This window comes from Oncorhynchus gorbuscha, linkage group LG12 (genome assembly GCF_021184085.1).
Source record: "Oncorhynchus gorbuscha isolate QuinsamMale2020 ecotype Even-year linkage group LG12, OgorEven_v1.0, whole genome shotgun sequence".
Classification (NCBI taxonomy): Eukaryota; Metazoa; Chordata; class Actinopteri; order Salmoniformes; family Salmonidae; genus Oncorhynchus; species Oncorhynchus gorbuscha.
In genome coordinates, this window is record NC_060184.1 from 40526556 (window position 1) to 40545377 (window position 18822).

Sequence of the window (18822 nt, forward strand, 5' to 3'; positions counted from 1 at the left end):
AATGTACTTTAATTTGCAACAGTACTTTTACCCAATCAAAGCTTACGCTCTTCTGGAGGAGAGTCAAAAGCAGTTAGGACTGACCTCAAATTAATTGTTAGATTGTTCCCATCATATGACTTTATCTGTATCCTAATATGTTTAGTTTCCTTAGAAACTAAAAGACTCATTGTGTGCTCCTTAACATGAGTCCATGCGGTGTCTGTGTTGCCCATGAGAGGATGTGGGTCAGCTGGTTTTGTTTCTTAGGTAGCAGCATGCCTGGATGAGCATACACACTACCTGTGTCCACACACACATGGGCCTGCGGCTCTCCAGTGAGCTCTCTTAGTTTTCTGTTGCATGCATACTGAACACAACCATGAGCGCCAACAATGGAAGTCTTTACTTGGCCAGGTCAATGCTTGTACAGACAGTGACACTATACGAGCTTGAAGAGGACACATCCTTGGCATTCAACAGAAAGGTAGGAGGGAGATTAGTTTTGTTCTCAGTGTGTATTGAAGAATCTCTGAATACAGACAATAGAAACACCATGTCTGTACATGCATCTACTTCCCCTGTTGTTCCATAGCACATATCCAGGTCATCGTCTATTCAACCACCCATGCCGTCAAGAAGAAGTGTTTACTTATTAAAAATAAATGTCTCTTCTCATCAAGAACTTCTGATGAATTGGCAGGCAGGGGAGAGTGAGAGAAAGGAGATAAAAGAACAGAGAGAAAAGGTTGGTCGTTTCCAATGAGGTGTGAGTGGAGACTGAGGCAGAATGTGATAGAGCCAACAGGCAGGAAGACATTCAGCCTCCAGTGGGCTGTTGCTTTGGGCTCCATATTGACTAACCTGTAGTACATACGTGTTTACAATTAGAGTAATTTAGCAGATGCTCTTAAACAGAGTGAATTACAGTAAGTAGTGAGTGAGTGCTTACTTTCTCCATACTAGTCTCCCAAGGACAAAATGCATTAGCTCGAACAACTCTATACAGGCCTTATTGAAAGCCATTACACAACCTACAGCTTTAAATGAATTGTGAAAACTGCTCTTTTCTGTCCTGGCACCCCAAATGGTGGAATCAGCTTCCCCCTGAAGCTAGGACAGGCAGTCCCGGAGTGCCCATTTTCCAAAAACATCCGAAACCCAACTTATGATTATTATTCATTTATTTTAAACACTTAACCAGCACTTGCACTTGACCCTCCCCACCTCTGACTACTAACTACTATGTAATTGAGGAAATATGTACTTTCTATGCCTGTGAAATGTGGTTGTCCCACCTCGTCATCTTAAGACGAATGTACTAACTGTATGTCACTCCGGATAAGAACGTCTGCTAAATGACTGTCAAATGTTATTGTGACAGCATCGTTATATCATGCCGGTAGAGTGTTCTCCTTGACTCATGTTGGGAGTTCTTGGAATATTACTCAAAGAAAAAAAAACAGCTGATGGGCTATCCTTTCCAATCATGGTTAACATTGACAGTCAACATAAAAAGCTAAATGTTGGAGGGGAGAGACTACAACTTACCAAGCTCTCGAAATATAAGCCTAGAGCTAATGCAAGACATTCAAGAACTACTATAATGGCATACTGAGCAGCAGAGCTACAGCTAATTGAGTTAACATGAACATGCAGGATTTACAAGGTTCCTACACAAATAGCCAAGTATTCCCAAGTTAAAGACAGTCAGCTCACGTGGTTTCTAGAAACTTGAGGCGAATGAATGGGAACACGGGAGAGTGAATTATGGATGAGGGGATGGTACAGTGGTTGAACTCTCCTCCATATCTTCCTGGCAGTGCCCTCTCTATAAACCCAGGAGGGCCCTGGGCTAGCAAAGCCTAAACCGCCAGGTTATGGGGCTCAAATAACTCCATACTCCCCATATAGCCTAGTACAATATTTGGCCCACACTAAACAGGTAGCCTTAATGGCTCTGAACAGGAGCTCGATCCCAGATTCCTCAATTTCGACCACATGGGGCTACCACACAGTGCTATGGGAAATAGAGCTAACTTAAAGGCCCTGGGTAGAAGTTTACCCAAATTCACTCTGGTTTACCCTCACCCAATCGTAACCTTTGCTGATGGTGTTTTGCCCCTAGACACTGATTCAAGGCCAGTTATATTTTTCAGCCTAGAGACAACTTCATCAGCGGCAGTATCTCTTCCCAAAGGGGGGTGTGTGTGCAAGATTCTGACATATCTATCTCAACACCTAATTGATTCCCCCTGATCAATTAATTGGACATGTCCCCAACGTGCTCCAGGTGAAAATTGGTTGCAGATGATGAAATAATTAATTACCCGAGCTAATTAATTAAGTTCTGGAGCGTGGTGATAAGTTGTGGGACACAGTGAATTAGTGACTGACATGTGCAACACTTTGCTTTGGCTCCTGAGATTTAAAAAAAAGGGGGAGTCACTAAATGGAGACACAATTTGCCAATTTAACCTCCTTGGATTGGTCAGACAGGGTAAACAGAAGAGGAACATAATATACTTGACCACTTCTACATGAAATTCATAATCACAACCACTTAAAACCCCTTGGGTTACTCATAGCAAATGAGGATTGACTGAGGTCAGATGTGGTTGTAGCTGATTGTGTTGAATACACCCACATAATAAAAAGAGAGCTTGAAGTATTTAGATTAAAAAAGGAAGAAAATAACATCACCTTGACTACTACATGCAATTACCCAATCACTTGAAAAGCCTTGCATTATTGGAAACAAACGTGATGACAAACAATTTCACAGGTTTGACAGAGGTCAAAGATCGACCCGCTTTAACTGAAGCTGGTTGCGTTTATACTATGTACTGTACTTACATTTTATACTCTTAGGCCTATAAGTCACATGCAAAGGAAAAAAATTGACCTCAACACATCAATCCAAGCCCACACTGTAAACCCTGAATTGTGTTAAGGCGAAAGTGCTGTACAATAAATCCAGCATTGCATCTCGCCTTCTACATAATTAACAGCAAGCTAGAATCTAACATACACACAAAATATTAAAAGTAAGAAAGGCTCTAGTCAAGGCCTACTTCTCCCTGGGCCAAAACTCTGGTTAACACACACAGCAGGAGGCCAATTACTGGTCTCTAGAGAGACAAGCGCCAATCTGTGGCAGAACAGAGTATGCAGTAAGATCTAGTCCAGTAGTGCCAAAACTAATTGTGTGGTGGCTTTATTTGTTATTTACGTTATTAGGGGTTACTATGAACCAACAGATTCTGAAACCATACGTTTAGACAAGTCTTACAAGTCAGGCCTAAACTGAGGGGACACCAGGTAACTAAGCTGAACTAGGATTCAAATACAGCAGAAGATTTAAATCACAGAGGTGTAAACCTCTTCATTAATTCAGACAGAAACTCAGTGGTACAGGCAACAACCTCAGGTAATCTCCAATAACACCAACACTCCCTCCTGGTTGTCAGTGGTACAGGCAGGTAATGATCTGGTCGGTTTGCCCCCCGCGCTCCCCTGGCCCTCCCCATTCGGTGGTTCTGTAATCAGTGAATGCACCAGGCGGTGAAATGATCTGGCAGATTCCTCTGGCGTGGTCACGGTCCGCACAGCTGGGACCAACCGTGTTGATGAGTCACTAAAGTCTCTAACGTGGCTGCCCACTGCGCATGTGTTGAGCTAACACGGCGAGGCTGCTGATTTGTGGGACGGTGGTTCTGTAATCAGCTGAATGACCTCGTTCTAAATGATCTGAACACCAGATTCTCTAGGTCTGCAGACAATCTCACTTCAGCCAAAAAAATATGTTGTGAGTCAGTGGTACTTACTGCTGCAGTGGTGCTTGTCGACGCTGCTCCCAGCGTTCTGCTCTCCGGACGGCTTCCTGGTGGTTACCACAGCAGCCAGGGAGACAGGAGGCACATCCAGAATCTGGAGGTCTGCAGACAACATACAGGGTCAATAAAAAAAAATGTTTTTTTATTGTCACATACACCAGAAAGGTGCAGTGAAATGTGTTGTTTTACAAGGTCAGCACACACACACACACACACACACACACTTCTTCCCGACTCCAGGGCAGAACCATATCAGCCAAGATTAGGTTTTGCTGACGCAACCAAACACCAGGCAATCAAACAAGTATAAATGGATACCTTTAGCATCTCTACTGGCACATTAAATATTCACTGCTGTATTCCCTTTCAGCTAGTTGACTTCTGCTCCTAAAATATTAATTTGCGGCGGCTTTGTGTGCGTGCGCATCGCCGTGAAACGGAGGAAATCAGCAGTGATGTGTGTGACCCTAGAAAACCCCTAGTCTTTGATGAGACTGTTTCTAAGACAGGAGACTAGGCCTGAGCAGTTTCAACAATACAGTTGTAAAAAAGCTCTTATGTGCTCAGAGTGCATGAGCCTGCACACAACCCATCCTCTTTTTCCCTCCATCCCCATTTCCTCATTCCACCTCCATCACAAGAGTGGCTTACCTCAGTTATACTCACATGCGTGTTTATGCTCTGCCTGCAAGTTTGTGCAGGATTATTCATTGATGAATATGTGGTGTGTGTAGATTTGCACGATCCTGTACGTGTAGGTTTGCATGTGTGTGGGTGATTCTGTGTATAGAATCAAGCTGAATGTATGTTGTATGTAGGAGTACAAGTATGAACATATTGTACTACCAATACTATATCTACATTCTCCTTGTGCGTGTACACTAACAAATGCATTTTGTGCATGATAGTCTTTCTCTGACTATACAAGCTTACATACAGTTGAAGTTGGAAGTTTACATACACTTCGGTTGGAGTCATTAAAACTAGTTTTTTCAACCACTCCACAAATTTCTTGTTCACAAACTATAGTTCTGGCAAGTCTGTTAAGACATCCGACTTTGTGCATGACACAAGTCATTTTTCCAACAATTGTTTACAGACAGATTATTTCAATGTATCACAATTCCAATGGGTCAGAAGTTTACATACACCAAGTTGACTGTGCCTTTAAAAAGCTTGGAAAATTCCAGAAAATGATGTCATGGTTTTAGAAGCTTCTGATAAACGATGTCAATTAGTCTGAGTCAATTGGAGGTGTACCTGTGGATGTGTTGAGGCCTACCTTCAAACTCAGTGCCTCTTTGCTTGACATCATGGGAAAATCAAAAGAAATGGGCCAAGATCTCAGAAAAAAATATTTGTAGACCACACAAGTCTGGTTCATCCTTGGGAGCAATTTCCAAACGCCTGAAGGTACCATGCTCATCTGTACAAACAATAGTATGCAAGTATAAACACCATGGGACGACACAGCCGTCATACCGCTCAGGAAGGGGACGCGTTCCCTCTCCTAGAGATGAAAGTACTTTGGTGCGAAAAGTGCAAATCAATCCCAGAACCGCAGCAAAGGACCTTGTGAAGATGCTGGAGGAAACGGGTACAAGTATCTATATCCACAGTAAAACGAGTCCTATATCGACATAACCTGAATGGCCGCTCAGCAAGGAAGAAGCCACTGCTCCCAAAACCGCCATAAAAAAAGCCAGACTACGGTTTGCAACTGCACATGGGGACAAAGATGGTACTTTTTGGAGAAATGTCCTCTGGTTTCATGAAACAAAAATAGAACCGTTTGGCCATAATGACCATCTTTATGTTTGGAGGAGAAGGGGAGGCTTGCAAGCTGAAGGACACCATCCCAACCGTGAAGCACGGGGATGGCAGCATCATGTTGTGGGGGTGCATTGCTGCAGGTGGGACTGGTGCACTTCACAAAATAGATGGCTTCATGAGGGAGGGAAAAGTTGGTGGATAAATTGAAGCAACAGCTCAAGACATCAGTCAGGAAGTTAAAACTTGGTCGCAAATGGTTCTTCCAAATGGATAATGACCCCAAGCATACTTCCAAAGTTGTGGCAAAATGGCTTAAGGACAACAAGGTCGAGGTATTGGAGTGGCCATCACAAAGCCCTGACCTCAATCCTATAGAAAATTTGTGGGCAGAACTGAAAAACATGTGAGAGCAAGGAGGCCTTCAAACCTAACTCGGTTACACCAGCTCTGTCAGCAGGAATGGGCCAAAATTCACCCAACTTATTGTGGGAAGCTTCCCGAAACAATTTAAAGACAATGCTACAAAATACTAATTGAGTGCATGTAAACTTCTGATCCACTGGGAATGTGATGAAAGAAATAAAAGCTTAAATAAATTCTTCAAATGATTAAAAAGTGGCAAATTTACGCACTTATCAACCGGTCATCCCTACTGCCTCTGATCTGGCAGACTCGCTAAACACACACACTTTGTATGTAAATGTCTGAGTGTTGAAGTGTCCCTGGCTTTCCGTAAATAAATAAAAACAAGAAAATGGTGCAATCTGGTTTGTTTAACATCAGGAATTTGTACTTTTGATACTCAAGTATATTTTAAACCAAATACTTTAACTCAAGTAGAATTTCACTGGGTGACTTACCTTTTAATATCACAGAGTTACACATGGAGTAAAACAAACAGACAGTCAATAATACAGTAGAAAAATAAGTCTATATACGATGTGAGTAAATGAGGTGAGATAATGGAGGTAAAGGCACAAAAAAAGGCCATGGTGGCCAAGTAAAACACTGGAATGGTAGATTTGCAGTGGAAGAATGTGCAAAGGAGCAAAAATAAATAAAAAATACACTAGGGCAAGAGGTAGTTGTTTGGGCTAAATTACAGATGGGCTATGTACAGGTGCAGTAATCTGTAAGCTGCTCTGAGAGCTGGTGCTTAAAGCTAGTGAGGGAGACAAATTTTCCAGTTTCAGAGATTTTTATAGTTCGTTCAGGTCATTGGCAGCAGAGAACTAGAAGGAGAGGCGGCCAAAGGAAGAATTGGTTTTGGGGGTGACCAGAGAGATATACCTGCTGGAGCACGTGCTACAGGTGGGAGATGCTATGGTGACCAACGAGCTGAGATAAGGGGGGACTTTACCTAGCAGGGTCTTGTAGATGACCTGGAGCCCGTGTGTTTGAGGAAGAGTATGAAGCAAGGGCCAGCCAACGAGAGCATACAGGTCGCAATGATTGGTAGTATATGGGGCTTTGGTGACAAAAGTCGAGGATTGGTAGGATGGTCAGTTTTACAAGGGTATGTTTGGCAACATGTGTGAAGGATCTCTTGTTGCGAAATAGGAAGCCAATTCTACTTAAAATGACTCAAGTAAGTCTCTAACTTTATTAAAGTATGACAGTTGGGTACTTTTCCACTACTGAGCCTTATGCTAAAGCAACACTCTGGCAATCCTACATGCAAGGAACATGTGTGTGTGTGTTTGTGTTCCTCACCCCTCTTCCTGCGTGACTCCTTGATTTCCTCACACATGCGATTGAACTCTGGGTCGAGCTCCGAGGCCAGCATGGCATGCGCGGTGTCCTTCAGACTGCACGCTCTGTGGCGGATGATCTTATCTGGAGGGAGAGAACACACTGTCACTAATACACGCACATGCACTCAATTCTGTATTGGCATTGTAGATACATTACACCTACAGATTCAATTACACCTACAGATTCAATTACTTCGGCCTAAAGAATCACATGACAGATATTAATTTGGGCCTATGAGGTTGATGCCCTGCCATCGTTCTGTCCCTGCCTCTGCCCTTCACAAGCACACCCTCTGCTGGCCACAACACAAACTACTGGATGTGTCCCTGCCTGGCCTCCAACACAGGGAGCAAGGGATAATTGTTCTCTTACTGTTTGGATGCAGACAAAATAGCTGCCTTTGGTGGTGAATGTAAGGAGACAAACCTCAGGCATACAGTCACTCTCCTCCCTTCTCACTGACACACACATATTGCATATCTAACACACACACACACCACACACACACACACTTCCCTCTAACAAAAACATCTTTATCCTAAAAGCTGGTTGTCAGTGAGTTGAGTGTTTGTACGAGCACGCATGTATGTGTGTAAACAGACATCCTCCTCTCATTATGCCACACAACCAACAGGTTCAGAAAGTGGGCCAGAGAGGTCGCCATCTGACAGCTTCTAACCACTAATTGGAAGACCGTGTGTGCGTGGTACAGTCCTGTACTGTCTGTCAGAGTATGGGGCGACAGGGTGCAGGGCAGTGTTGAGTGGAGGTCTGTACCCTTATCGAACCCAGTGTCACCTCTGTCGAGAGCTGACAAGGACATTCTGCCACCTACTCTGTGTTGTGTAAACAGGGTTTGCTGCGAGTTTGAAAATGTTTGGGTGTTTGTCTAGAGTGGTGGAGCTGGTTTGTTTGTGAATGCGGGGTTTACTCTGTGTTGAGCAGACAGATTTAGTTTTCTAACTTAATGAAGTTAGAAGAAACAGGGGAACAAGACCTTCCTTCAAGACAGCAGAGTACAGCCTCTGCTTTCACTGCAAACAGGATGAGGAGGAGGAGAAATGGAAGAGGAGTGGAGGAAAGGAGGAAGATAAGAAAAATAAAGAATAAGAAGAGAAGCGGACTATTTGGAAGACAAAGGAAGAGGACAGAACACAAGGTGTATTTGTCAGTGTCTCAGAGATCACAGTGGGGAGGGGCCTTTAGTGCATCATTTGTGGCCACTGCATTCAAACAAAGGACCTGGCCTTCCGCCTGCCTGCAAAATCACAGATATGATTTATTCATCCGTGTGTGAGCTCATGTGTATAAAGCTGCGTTTAAATCAAATTGTATTTGTCACATGCTTTATAAACAGGTGTAGACCAACAGTGAAATGCTTACTTACAGGCCCTTCCAAACAATGCAGAGAACTAAAATAAATAATAGAAAACAATATTTTTTTTATTTTTATAATAAATACACGAGTAACAATAACTTGGCTATATACATGGGGTACCGGTACAGAGTCGATGTGCAGGGGTACCAGTTAATAGATGGGAATAAAGTGAAGAATAATAAACAGTAACAGCAGGGCATATGATGAAACAAGTGGGTCAATGGAGATAGTAGAGGTAGCTATTTGGTTAACCATTTAACTGAGCAATAAGCAGTGAGAAAGAAACCTCCTTTAGTTTAGTTGGCCCACAGATGTACAGTATCCCAGGGAGATGGAGACAAAGAGGCTCCCTGAGAAATACAACGTCCAGTTTAATTGAATGCTGTCGGGTCGCTGGGCGTCCATTTATTTGGCTTTCAATTAACGCCACAGCATACGATGGGAACTTGAGTTCTTACCGTTCTTCCCACTATATTCATTCCAATTGCTTATGGATTATTCATAAGCCTAAATCCATTCCTACAACCTTCACTTTCATGTAAACACCAACACAGCCTGCGTATTTAAATAATGCATGTTATTCTAATCGATTAGATAACACCTTTTCGCAAGTGACAACCCCTGTTATATTAAACTGTGTGGTAGTGTGGGTTTCAATGTTGCAGAACAAGCTCTATTATGGTGGTCCTACGGTACATTCCAATGCCTTGATAGAAATGACTTTACAATTAAAATTACAGAAAATGTTTAAATTTGGTGTGTTGTTTTGGATATCGTCTAGGCCTAGATGATCACGGCTGGCTTTCAAATAAGATAACCTTTAACATAAACCCTGCCTTCTCTTGAAATTAAAGTGATATTTACAGTTTAATTTGAAGATATGAATTGCCAATGTTTGTTAGTTTAATGTGTCAAAAAGAAGAAAAAAGGTTGTGCTCTGTCAAGTAAACATGGACAGATTCCCTGTTGAGAAACAATATATACCCTCCCGGGTGGCGCAGTGGTCTAGGGCACCAGAGACTCTGGGTTCGCGCCCAGGCTCTGTCACAGGCTCTGTATGCATCTACTCACAGCCGGCCATGTCCGCGAGGTTCGTGGGGCGACGTACAATTGGCCTAGCGTCGTCCGGGTTAGGGAGCGTTTGGCCGGTAGGGATATCCTTGTCTCATCGTGCATTAGCGACTCCTGTGGCAGGCCGGGCGCTGTGCACACTAACCAGCTCGCCAGGTGCACGGTGTTTCCTCCGACACATTGGTGCGGCTGGCTTCCGGGTTGGATGCACGCTGTGTTAAGCAGTGCGGCTTGGTTGGGTTGTGTTTCGGAGGACATATGGCTTTCGACCCTCGTCTCTCCCGAGCCCGTACGGGAGTTGTAGTGATAAGACAAGATAGTATCTACTAACAATTGGATACCACGAAATTGGGGAGAAAAGGGGGGTAAAGTTTTTTAAAAGTTATTTTAAAAAAAGAGAGAAACAATATATAATTGTAAGAAAATGGATTTAAAAGTGTTAAAATGTTCAGGGGGAGGACAAAGTCCTACAGGAATGATTGAAGAATGAAGCCAGTGTTAAACATGTGCTTTGCTACACAGAAAGCAGCTCCATTTTTACACTCAAATCAGTAGGCCCATATCGATACCTTTAATAATATCATTAGCTTTAATAACCTGCAAAAGAGCTGTTCGTTCTCAAAAAACTCCGCACTAAGCTACACTGACGAGTCACTTTAGATGTCACGAGCAAGTCTTGACATGGGCTTCGAATTCAAAAAAAGACTGGTGCACTTCACAAAATAGATGGCATCATGAGGAAGGGAAAAGTATGTGATCATATTGAAGCAACATCTCAAGACATCAGTTAGGAAGTTAAAGCTTGGTCGCAAATGGGTCTTCCAAAAGGACAATGACCCCAAGCACACTTCCAAAGTTCTGGAAAATGGCTTAAGGACAACAAAGTCAAGGTGTTGGAGTGGCCATCACAAAGCCCTGACCTCAAACCTATAGAAGATAACGGGGCAGCACTTAAAAAGCATGTGCGAGCAAAGAGGCCTGACTCAGCTACACCAGCTCTGTCAGGAGGAATGGGTCAAAATTCACCCAACTTATTGTGGGAATACACAAGATATATATATATATATATATATGGCTGTGTGTGTGTAATATAATGAGTGTATCTAATACAGTGGGGCCAAAAAGTATTTAGTCAGCCACCAATTGTACCAGCCACCAAATGTATGCATGTATGTATGTAATGCCGTCGTGACTGAGGGCAGAACAGGCGACAGAAATGGTTTTGCATAACACGCTCCGATTACAATGGGCCAAAAAGTAGATGTCTCAATTCAGTGCATATTAATCTTAAAATAGTAGACATTAATGACTGTATCTCCAGACCCCTCCAGTCTCAGCCTCCACTACTTATGCTGCAGTAGTTTGTGTGTCAGAGGGGCTAGGGTCAGTTTGTTATATCTGGAGTATTTCTCCTGTCTTATCCAGTGTCCTGTGTGAATTTCAGTATGATTTCTAATTCTCATTCTTTCTTTCTTTCTCTCTCTGAGGACCTGAGCCCCAGGACCATGCCTCAGGACGACCTAACATGATGACTCCTTGTTGTCCACAGTCCATCTGGCCGTGCTGCTGCTCCAGTTTCAACTATTCTGCCTGCGGCTATGGAACCCTGACCTGTTCGCTGTGATTACTATTATTTGACCATGCTGGTCATTTATGAACATTTGAACATCTTGGCCATGTTCTGTTATAATCTCCACCCGACACAGCCAGAAGAGGACTGGCCACCCCTCATAGCCTGGTTCCTCTCTAGGTTTTTCCTAGCCACCATGCTTCTACACCTGCATTGCTTGCTGTTTAGGGTTTTAGGCTGGGTTTCTGTACAGCACTTTGATATATCAGCTGATGTAAGAAGGGCTATATAAATATTTGATTTGTAAGCAAGTTGTGAATATCCAACGGAGATTGTCAATAGTATATACAGTAAATGTTGTGGTGGATTAAAACAAAAAGATTAGAGGGCTGTGACCTCCCTGTGAACAGAAGTTATGTTTTGTCGTAATTAAACCATTTTTGTTTTTGCTGATTAAGATTTAGTATAGGGAAAACTAACTAAATGTTTATTTTAGGAAAGGATTAAATGTTTCATAGGTGGTTTCCTTGGGAGAGCAGTTAGTGAAATTCTGCAGTTCTATTACGTATAAAGGTGCCCAGATCAGGCCGTAAAAGGTGCTTCCAATTAAGCAAGTCCTGGCCATTTGTTTGCTTTTGCCCTACGTTTTACCACACCCACCAACACACCCACGTTATGAATATTTGTTAGTGGGGTCAATACAGTGTCTGATTTAATACGTGGATTTATTTTATTTGGTTTTAGTAGGATCTTCACGGGTTAGAAACGATGCACCTTAAATGGCACACAATTGAAATATACTTAAGTATCCATTGTCCGAATTTTGGTTACACAAATTCTCCTGACAAGAAATGTACTGAATAACTCAATGTAAACCTGGTACACAGAATGTTTGAAATGTCTTTAAATACACACACACGCTCCTAAAAGTCCCTCCATGTACCTGAGGGCTCCTTGTCAGGGTTGTACTCCAGGGCATTGCTGCAGATGAGGTCTATGTCCACCAAGAAGTTCTTGGCCGTCAGGTATTTATGGGTGTCGATCTTGGTCATGACCGTAGATAGATCCATAGGCTGAATAATTACCTCCAGGTAGTCTGACACCTGAGAGGGAGGGGAGGGAAAAAGTCCATTTAAAGTGGTGCAATTCACTCCATTTAAATCAAAATCAGTTAAGAGGAATTGGTCCAGCAGTGTCAATTCTCTAGAAGCAGTGCAATACTCAAATAGAGGCGAGAGGGTGAGGGGACAGGACTCAAACAATGACGCAACCTCCCTAGGGTACCTCATTCCTTTTTTATCATTACTGTATCTAGCGGGGTATACTGTGATATCTAGTATCTACATCAAGCAATATCTGTGTTGTTACCCACCTCCTCAATGTCAACAGGTTTGCTGAAGATGTTGAAGCGTTTGTCTATGGCGAGGCGCTTGGTGACGTCCCTGAGGAACAGACGCAGTTCTCTCAGAGTGTTCTCCTCCTGGTCGGCCAGGCGAAGCTGTTCCTCGTGGGAGAGAACCCTGGGGCCAGGGACCTCCGCTACCGGAAGCACCTCCTCACACAGCAGGGCTAACGAGATAAGAGGATAGAGTAGGTGAGTGCGTGTTTGAGACTGCTTCTCAAACAAGCACACTGCTTCTCAGGCAAGAGTGGTCTCGGGCCTGACGCCTGCACTACTGGTAGGACCTCAGCATGACAAAAAGCAAGTGAAGTGAGAAAAGTTGTGTGTGTGTCTGTTAGAGAATGTGTTCTCCTCCGAATCTCCTACTCTAGGTTGATCCTCGTGGGAGAGGTGAGACACTCAGACGCGGGGGTGCATCAACTTCTTTCTAAAGATATCATCAACAAATGAATAAAAACCCTGAACCCCCAGTCTCTGGCCTAAAGAGAATGATGTGGTTGCTGAATTCCAAATCAACCCCTAACCACCTGGGCACTCCTGTCAACCTGAAATTATTGGAACAGGATGCGACTGAAATATGGGATTTGCTTTATACAAATACCCAGCCTCTCGCTTAATTAAAACACCTATCCAGTTAGATCTACAATTAAATCTGCTGCTGATAGTCATTAGTAGACTACCAAACTTGCTAACAGCCAGTCGCTAATGGCCTGGTACTCAGCACACTATAGTCCTAATCCCTCAGACATCAATATAAATGCAATGAACAAATCAAACTTCAAGAGAGCCCTGGCATTCAGAGTTTGAGCGGATCACCTGTTGCAGCAGAGACCGCTCCTCATAGCTGGTTGATGCATTGAATGACAGTGTTGCACAACATTTCTATAGGCCAGTGGGTCAACAACCGGTCGATCACGATCGATCACGATTCCTAGTCAATCACCAAACATTCTGTTAAAAAAATTATATTTTTTGAAAGGCTGGCTTTCCTTTAATTTATTCAACAAAAAGATTTCCACTGTTGGCGGTAGGTGTACTTGATTCAGCAGCCCTAGCGCCGGGAAGACAATTGTTCTTATTTGGAAACATTTCATGTGCCTGAAGGTACAACTCCACCTACCCGGCAGGCCCAGAGAGCAAATCAAGTGCACCTATAGGCCTACCACTGGCCAATCAGTTAGCTCAGATAACCATGTCTCCTCAAGCCATAGACTAAAAAGAAGCCTCAAATGCACAGCAAAGTTGATACTGTGAGATGTCAAAACTTAAATCCATGACTAGAGACTTAACGAATACAGCAAAGAGCTGCTGTTTACGAGTAAGTTCCTGTTTAAGTTGTTAGTCATCACTGTAAACACTTTGTTCAACACTTATAAGCCATAAAATGTGCATTCTCCCTACATCCACTCAAGCTACAACAAAAACTGCAGAAGCAATGAATAGCATAGCAGTGTTTCGATAAGCTTGCATTGAAGCGGCTTCTCTTAATATCGAGGAATATTTCACACTCTCTCGTCATAGGAGTAACAACATGAATTGGTGCATGAAGCAGAACTAATGCAGTGCGACTTCAGTTTCACCATCAGCTGGAAGACTGTCCCCTTATCTCAGCAGATGGGAGGGGGGGGGTAGAATGAGAGGCAGCCTCATTGCTGCTCCCTCCCTCAGACTAGCAATCAGACGCAGACAATCACTCCGGTAATTATTTTTGTATGAATTACGTTTAGCTGTGCCTCACGTAATACAACAAATGATCTATTACCAGTGTGATCATCATATACCTAAAATGGTAATGAAATGTTTAAATGGTCTGAGATGAACAACATATGCAGGACATTTCAAGCATAGTCAATAGGCATATGCGGTGATACGTGTATTGGGCCTACAGCACAAACCTCATTGCTTCATAACTGTTTTGAATTGCTTAACGTTGCATAAGCTTCCGTTTTACAAGTCACGATAAAAATACAAATCTGAGCAGTAGATCTCAGTTTGCATTCGACTCAGAAAGATATATTGACTCAAAAAGGTTGGTGACCATTGCTGTAGGCTATACAATTGCAGGAGAAAACAATGTTTTGATGGCCTCTTAATAAGAAGAGGACACCATCAGCTTTCTATAGGTAAGGTGTACTATATTCATTTCTCAACTTTCCTAATATTAAGCAAATTGCTTCGCTTTACAACCGGAGTAGCAACTGGCTGACATGAAAATGAACTGGGGAAAAGCGACCTCCATTCGCTATTCAAGCGCATACGGATGACATGTCTTTTTTTACACTTCCCCGGTTCTGGTAAGTGCATAATAATTGCCCATTCTAAACTAATTTCACACATTATTTAGTATATGTAAAGACAAATATACACTGTGAATAGTCTGTTCGGGGAGAATATTATCACTTGTGAAGGATGCCCAGAATGTGGACACGTGCAAAAAGAGAGCATGCATCCCCCGTCTTTTCAAATCATAGTCGGCCTATATGTTTTGATAAGGTTTGTATCATCACAACTAACTAAAGTGTCTCGAGACCCCTGAAACACAGTTGGAGAACACATATTCTAGAGAGTCTTGTGAAACATGTGTTCTTATAAGCTCAGTCATCGCGCAATTGCGGGTGAAAACAGTTTTGACTTGCCACTATTTAAAAGAGGATTCCAGCTTTCGCGTGCTGCTATAGGTAATGCTAAATTCTAGAAATTAAGCAAATTAATCTGCTTTACAACAGTATAGCCTACCTGGCCTATTAAAAACTTAACCTCCATTCCCTATTCGAGTACAGGGTAAATGACGTTTCTTTGTAGGTGCCATTTTAAATGAAAATAATTCCACACACAGTACCATTCAAAGGTTTGGAAACACATACTCATTCAAGGGGTTCTTTTTATTTTATACATTGCAAAATAAGTGAAAACGTCAAAAATATGAAATAACACATATGGGATCATGTAAAGTGGGGTACCTAGTCAGTTGTAGAACTGAATGCCTTCAACTGAAATGTGTCTTCCACATTTAACCCAACCCCTCTGAAATACTTATTTTCCACCATAATTTGCAAATAAATTAATAAAAAATCCTAAAATGTGATTTTCTGGATTTCTCATTTTGTTGAAGTGTACCTCTGATAAAAATTACAGGCCTCTCATCTTTTTAAGTGGGAGAACTTGCACAATTGGTGGCTGACTAAATACGTTTTTGCCCCACTGTATAAGAAACAACATTGTCTGTAAAGGTTAGGCTACTCGCCCAACAGTCAGTGTTAGGTTGACTGGTCTCATTATTGCAATAATCAATCGATATTCAATAAAGATGATTGTTTGAAGAAATGAGAGAGTCTCACTTGGTTAGAATATTCCACCACAATATGCCATCAAATCAAATCTGGTTTGCACTTAGTGGGACTACCATTTGTTTTTCAACAGGACAATGACCCAACACACCTCCAGACTGCGTAAGGGCTATTTGACCATCAGATGACCTGACTTCCACAATCACCCGACCTCAACCCAATTGAGATGGTTTGGGATGAGTTGGACTGCAGAGTGAAGGGAAAGCAGCCAACAAGTGCTCAGCATATGCGGGAACTCCCTGAAAAATGTTGGAAAAGCATTCCTCATGAAGCTGGTTGAGAGAATGCCAAGAGTGTGCAAAGCTGTCATCAAGGTAAAGGGTGGCTACTTTGATGAATATAAAATATATTTAGATTTGTTTAACATTTTTTGGTTAGTACATGATTCCATGTGCTATTTCACAGTTGATGTCTTCACTATTATACTACAATTAAAAAAAATAGTACAAATAAAGAAAAACCCTTGAATGTGTCCAAACTTTTGACTGGTACTGTATATTAGTAGGCTATATGTAAAGACCAGATTAAATTGAGAATAGTCTGATGGGTGAGAGGGCTTATCAAATTGTAAATGAGACTGATGAAGTATGTGCAGCCTGTGCAGGAAACAGAGCAGACTTTTTCAAATCATCATTAGAGTTGGATCATTCAAGTTAAAAATGTATTAGTAATCAAAACATATAGCCTAACATTTCATATCACAACTAAAGTTGCATAAATAACTAAATTAAGCATATAGGATGACCCATTTCTTTGTTAACCACACAGAGCAGACGCATGTGCGCACTCCCTCAAATGTGACCCGTTTCAGGAAACTAGGTGTATGTCACGAGTCATTACTTCACAGGAGAGCCATTTGAGCATAAACTTGTTTTTTGGCAGAAATGCCTTCCCGAACACGTGAACTTTCATGTGCCTTAAAAACAAACTCGTATGCCATCTGCAAATACAATTGTTAAATTACGAGCATAGTTGGTTTAGCCACAGAAAAAGTGGAATTCGAGACTGATAGCTAAAGATATGGAGAAAACACAGATTACATCTTCAAACTAAGGGCAACCATGGCATCCGACAGGAGATGCATCCAACCATGCTATATACGGGCAAGATAGTCTAGCTAGCTACATTTTCAGATATTACACATCTGAAATTGACAGAAAGTGGTTTTATTTCAAGTTAAAGTGTACTGTTAGCTTGCTAAAGTTAGCTGGCTCACTAGCTAACATTGTGTATGATATTCCTATTTCAGACATTTACTTGACTAGTTATAGCCTAATGTTAGCTAGCTAACATTGAAACTGGTTGGTTAGCTACCTGCAGATTCATGCAGGGGAGTAACATGAGTTGAGATTATGGTTAATTGTTTAGACAGCTGGCTAGCTGCATGCCTTAACAAAAAGACTCCACTATGCAAGCATCCATTTCAATAGAATGGCAGCAACAAATGTTGATAGAAGTACGAGCTGGTAAATTCACTCTGGCTATCTACCCCGATTTCAGACCACGGGTAAGGTAGTCCAGCTACCTGCATTTTCAGATACTACACATTTCTATTTTTGACATAGTCAGTCAGAGCACAGAAAAACTGATGAATTTATGAACGCTCAACACCCATTGAATATGGCCTGTGTCAGTAAACGGTTGGCAAAAAAGTGTAATTAAATGCTGCCAGCAGCACAGTTAGTCACCAACGCACTGGATCACATGAAAAAACAGCCTAACGAGCTCTGCTAGGGTAAGTTAAATGGTCAGAGTTGGGTGTTCTCTCATTTTGTGTCTCGAAGTAGCTAGCAAGCTAGCCAATAGTCGAATAAACCCTATTTTTGTTCCGTTACTTTAGATATTCAAGAAAATCTGCCAAAATGGAGTCTCAGATCCGCCAGAACTATCACCACGATTGCGAAGCTGCCATCAACCGGATGATCAACTTGGAGATGTTTGCCTCCTACACCTACACTTCAATGGCTTTCTAGTTAGGTTGGGCGCTTGACTTACCGCTGTGAGGTCAGAAAATTCGGATTAACCCTACAAAATCATCCAGAGCTTCCAGTGAGCGCTCGGAACGCAAAACGCTCTGAATTTATAAACGGACGATCTAACAGCACAGTTGCAGTCAACAACACTCTAGATAACATAAAAGCCTAACCAGCACTGCTGAGGGAGTAATGTTCAGTGAGCTGTTCTCTCTCACTTAGATGCCTGGAAGTAGCTAGCAATTAGTACAGAACTTGGATCAACCATTAAAGAGATGGGTGGGGCTAAAGATGCTTTTATTGAACCTTTATTTAACTAGGCAAGTCAGTTAAGAACAAATTATTATTTACAATGACAGCCTAGGAACAGTGGATTAACTGCCTTGTTCAGGGGCAGAACGACAGATTTGAACCTTGTCAGCTCAGGGATATGATCTAGCAACCTTGCTGTTACTGGCCCAATGCTCTAACCACTTGGCTACCTGCCGCTTAAGAGGGTGTGAACGATGCTGAATGTGTGTAGACAAAGGGCTCTCTAATAGTAGTACCAAAACATTCAAAGGTAATTTTCTCAAAAGTGAGTTTACAAGTTTGTCAACTATCAGAGCAAAATGACTTCCCCATCGTTCCTCAATTGTAGTGTAATTTTGTAGCTCTGAGTCAATACTTTTATCCAATGTAAAAAACACAATTTCAAATTTTGTTACATAAGACCGATTTGAGCCACAAATCGTTTGG

The 18822-nt window shown here is 42.1% G+C and overlaps 1 protein-coding gene across 3 annotated transcripts in view; it reads right to left on the reverse strand.

Moving 5' to 3' along the window:
* Nucleotides 1-18822, reverse strand: part of LOC123991007 (ATPase family AAA domain-containing protein 2B-like) — a 121776-nt gene that overhangs the window by 60784 nt on the left and 42170 nt on the right. For all 3 annotated transcript variants that reach the window (XR_006830737.1, XR_006830738.1, XM_046292105.1), the window contains exons 21-24: nt 12735-12931; nt 12306-12465; nt 7302-7424; nt 3807-3917 (exon numbers count right to left, since the gene is read on the reverse strand). Coding sequence is in view for 1 of the 3 variants with exons in the window: in XM_046292105.1 (XP_046148061.1) it covers nt 3807-3917; nt 7302-7424; nt 12306-12465; nt 12735-12931 (591 nt within the window). In the remaining 2 variants the exon portion in view is untranslated. The remainder of the gene's footprint in view (nt 1-3806; nt 3918-7301; nt 7425-12305; nt 12466-12734; nt 12932-18822) is intronic.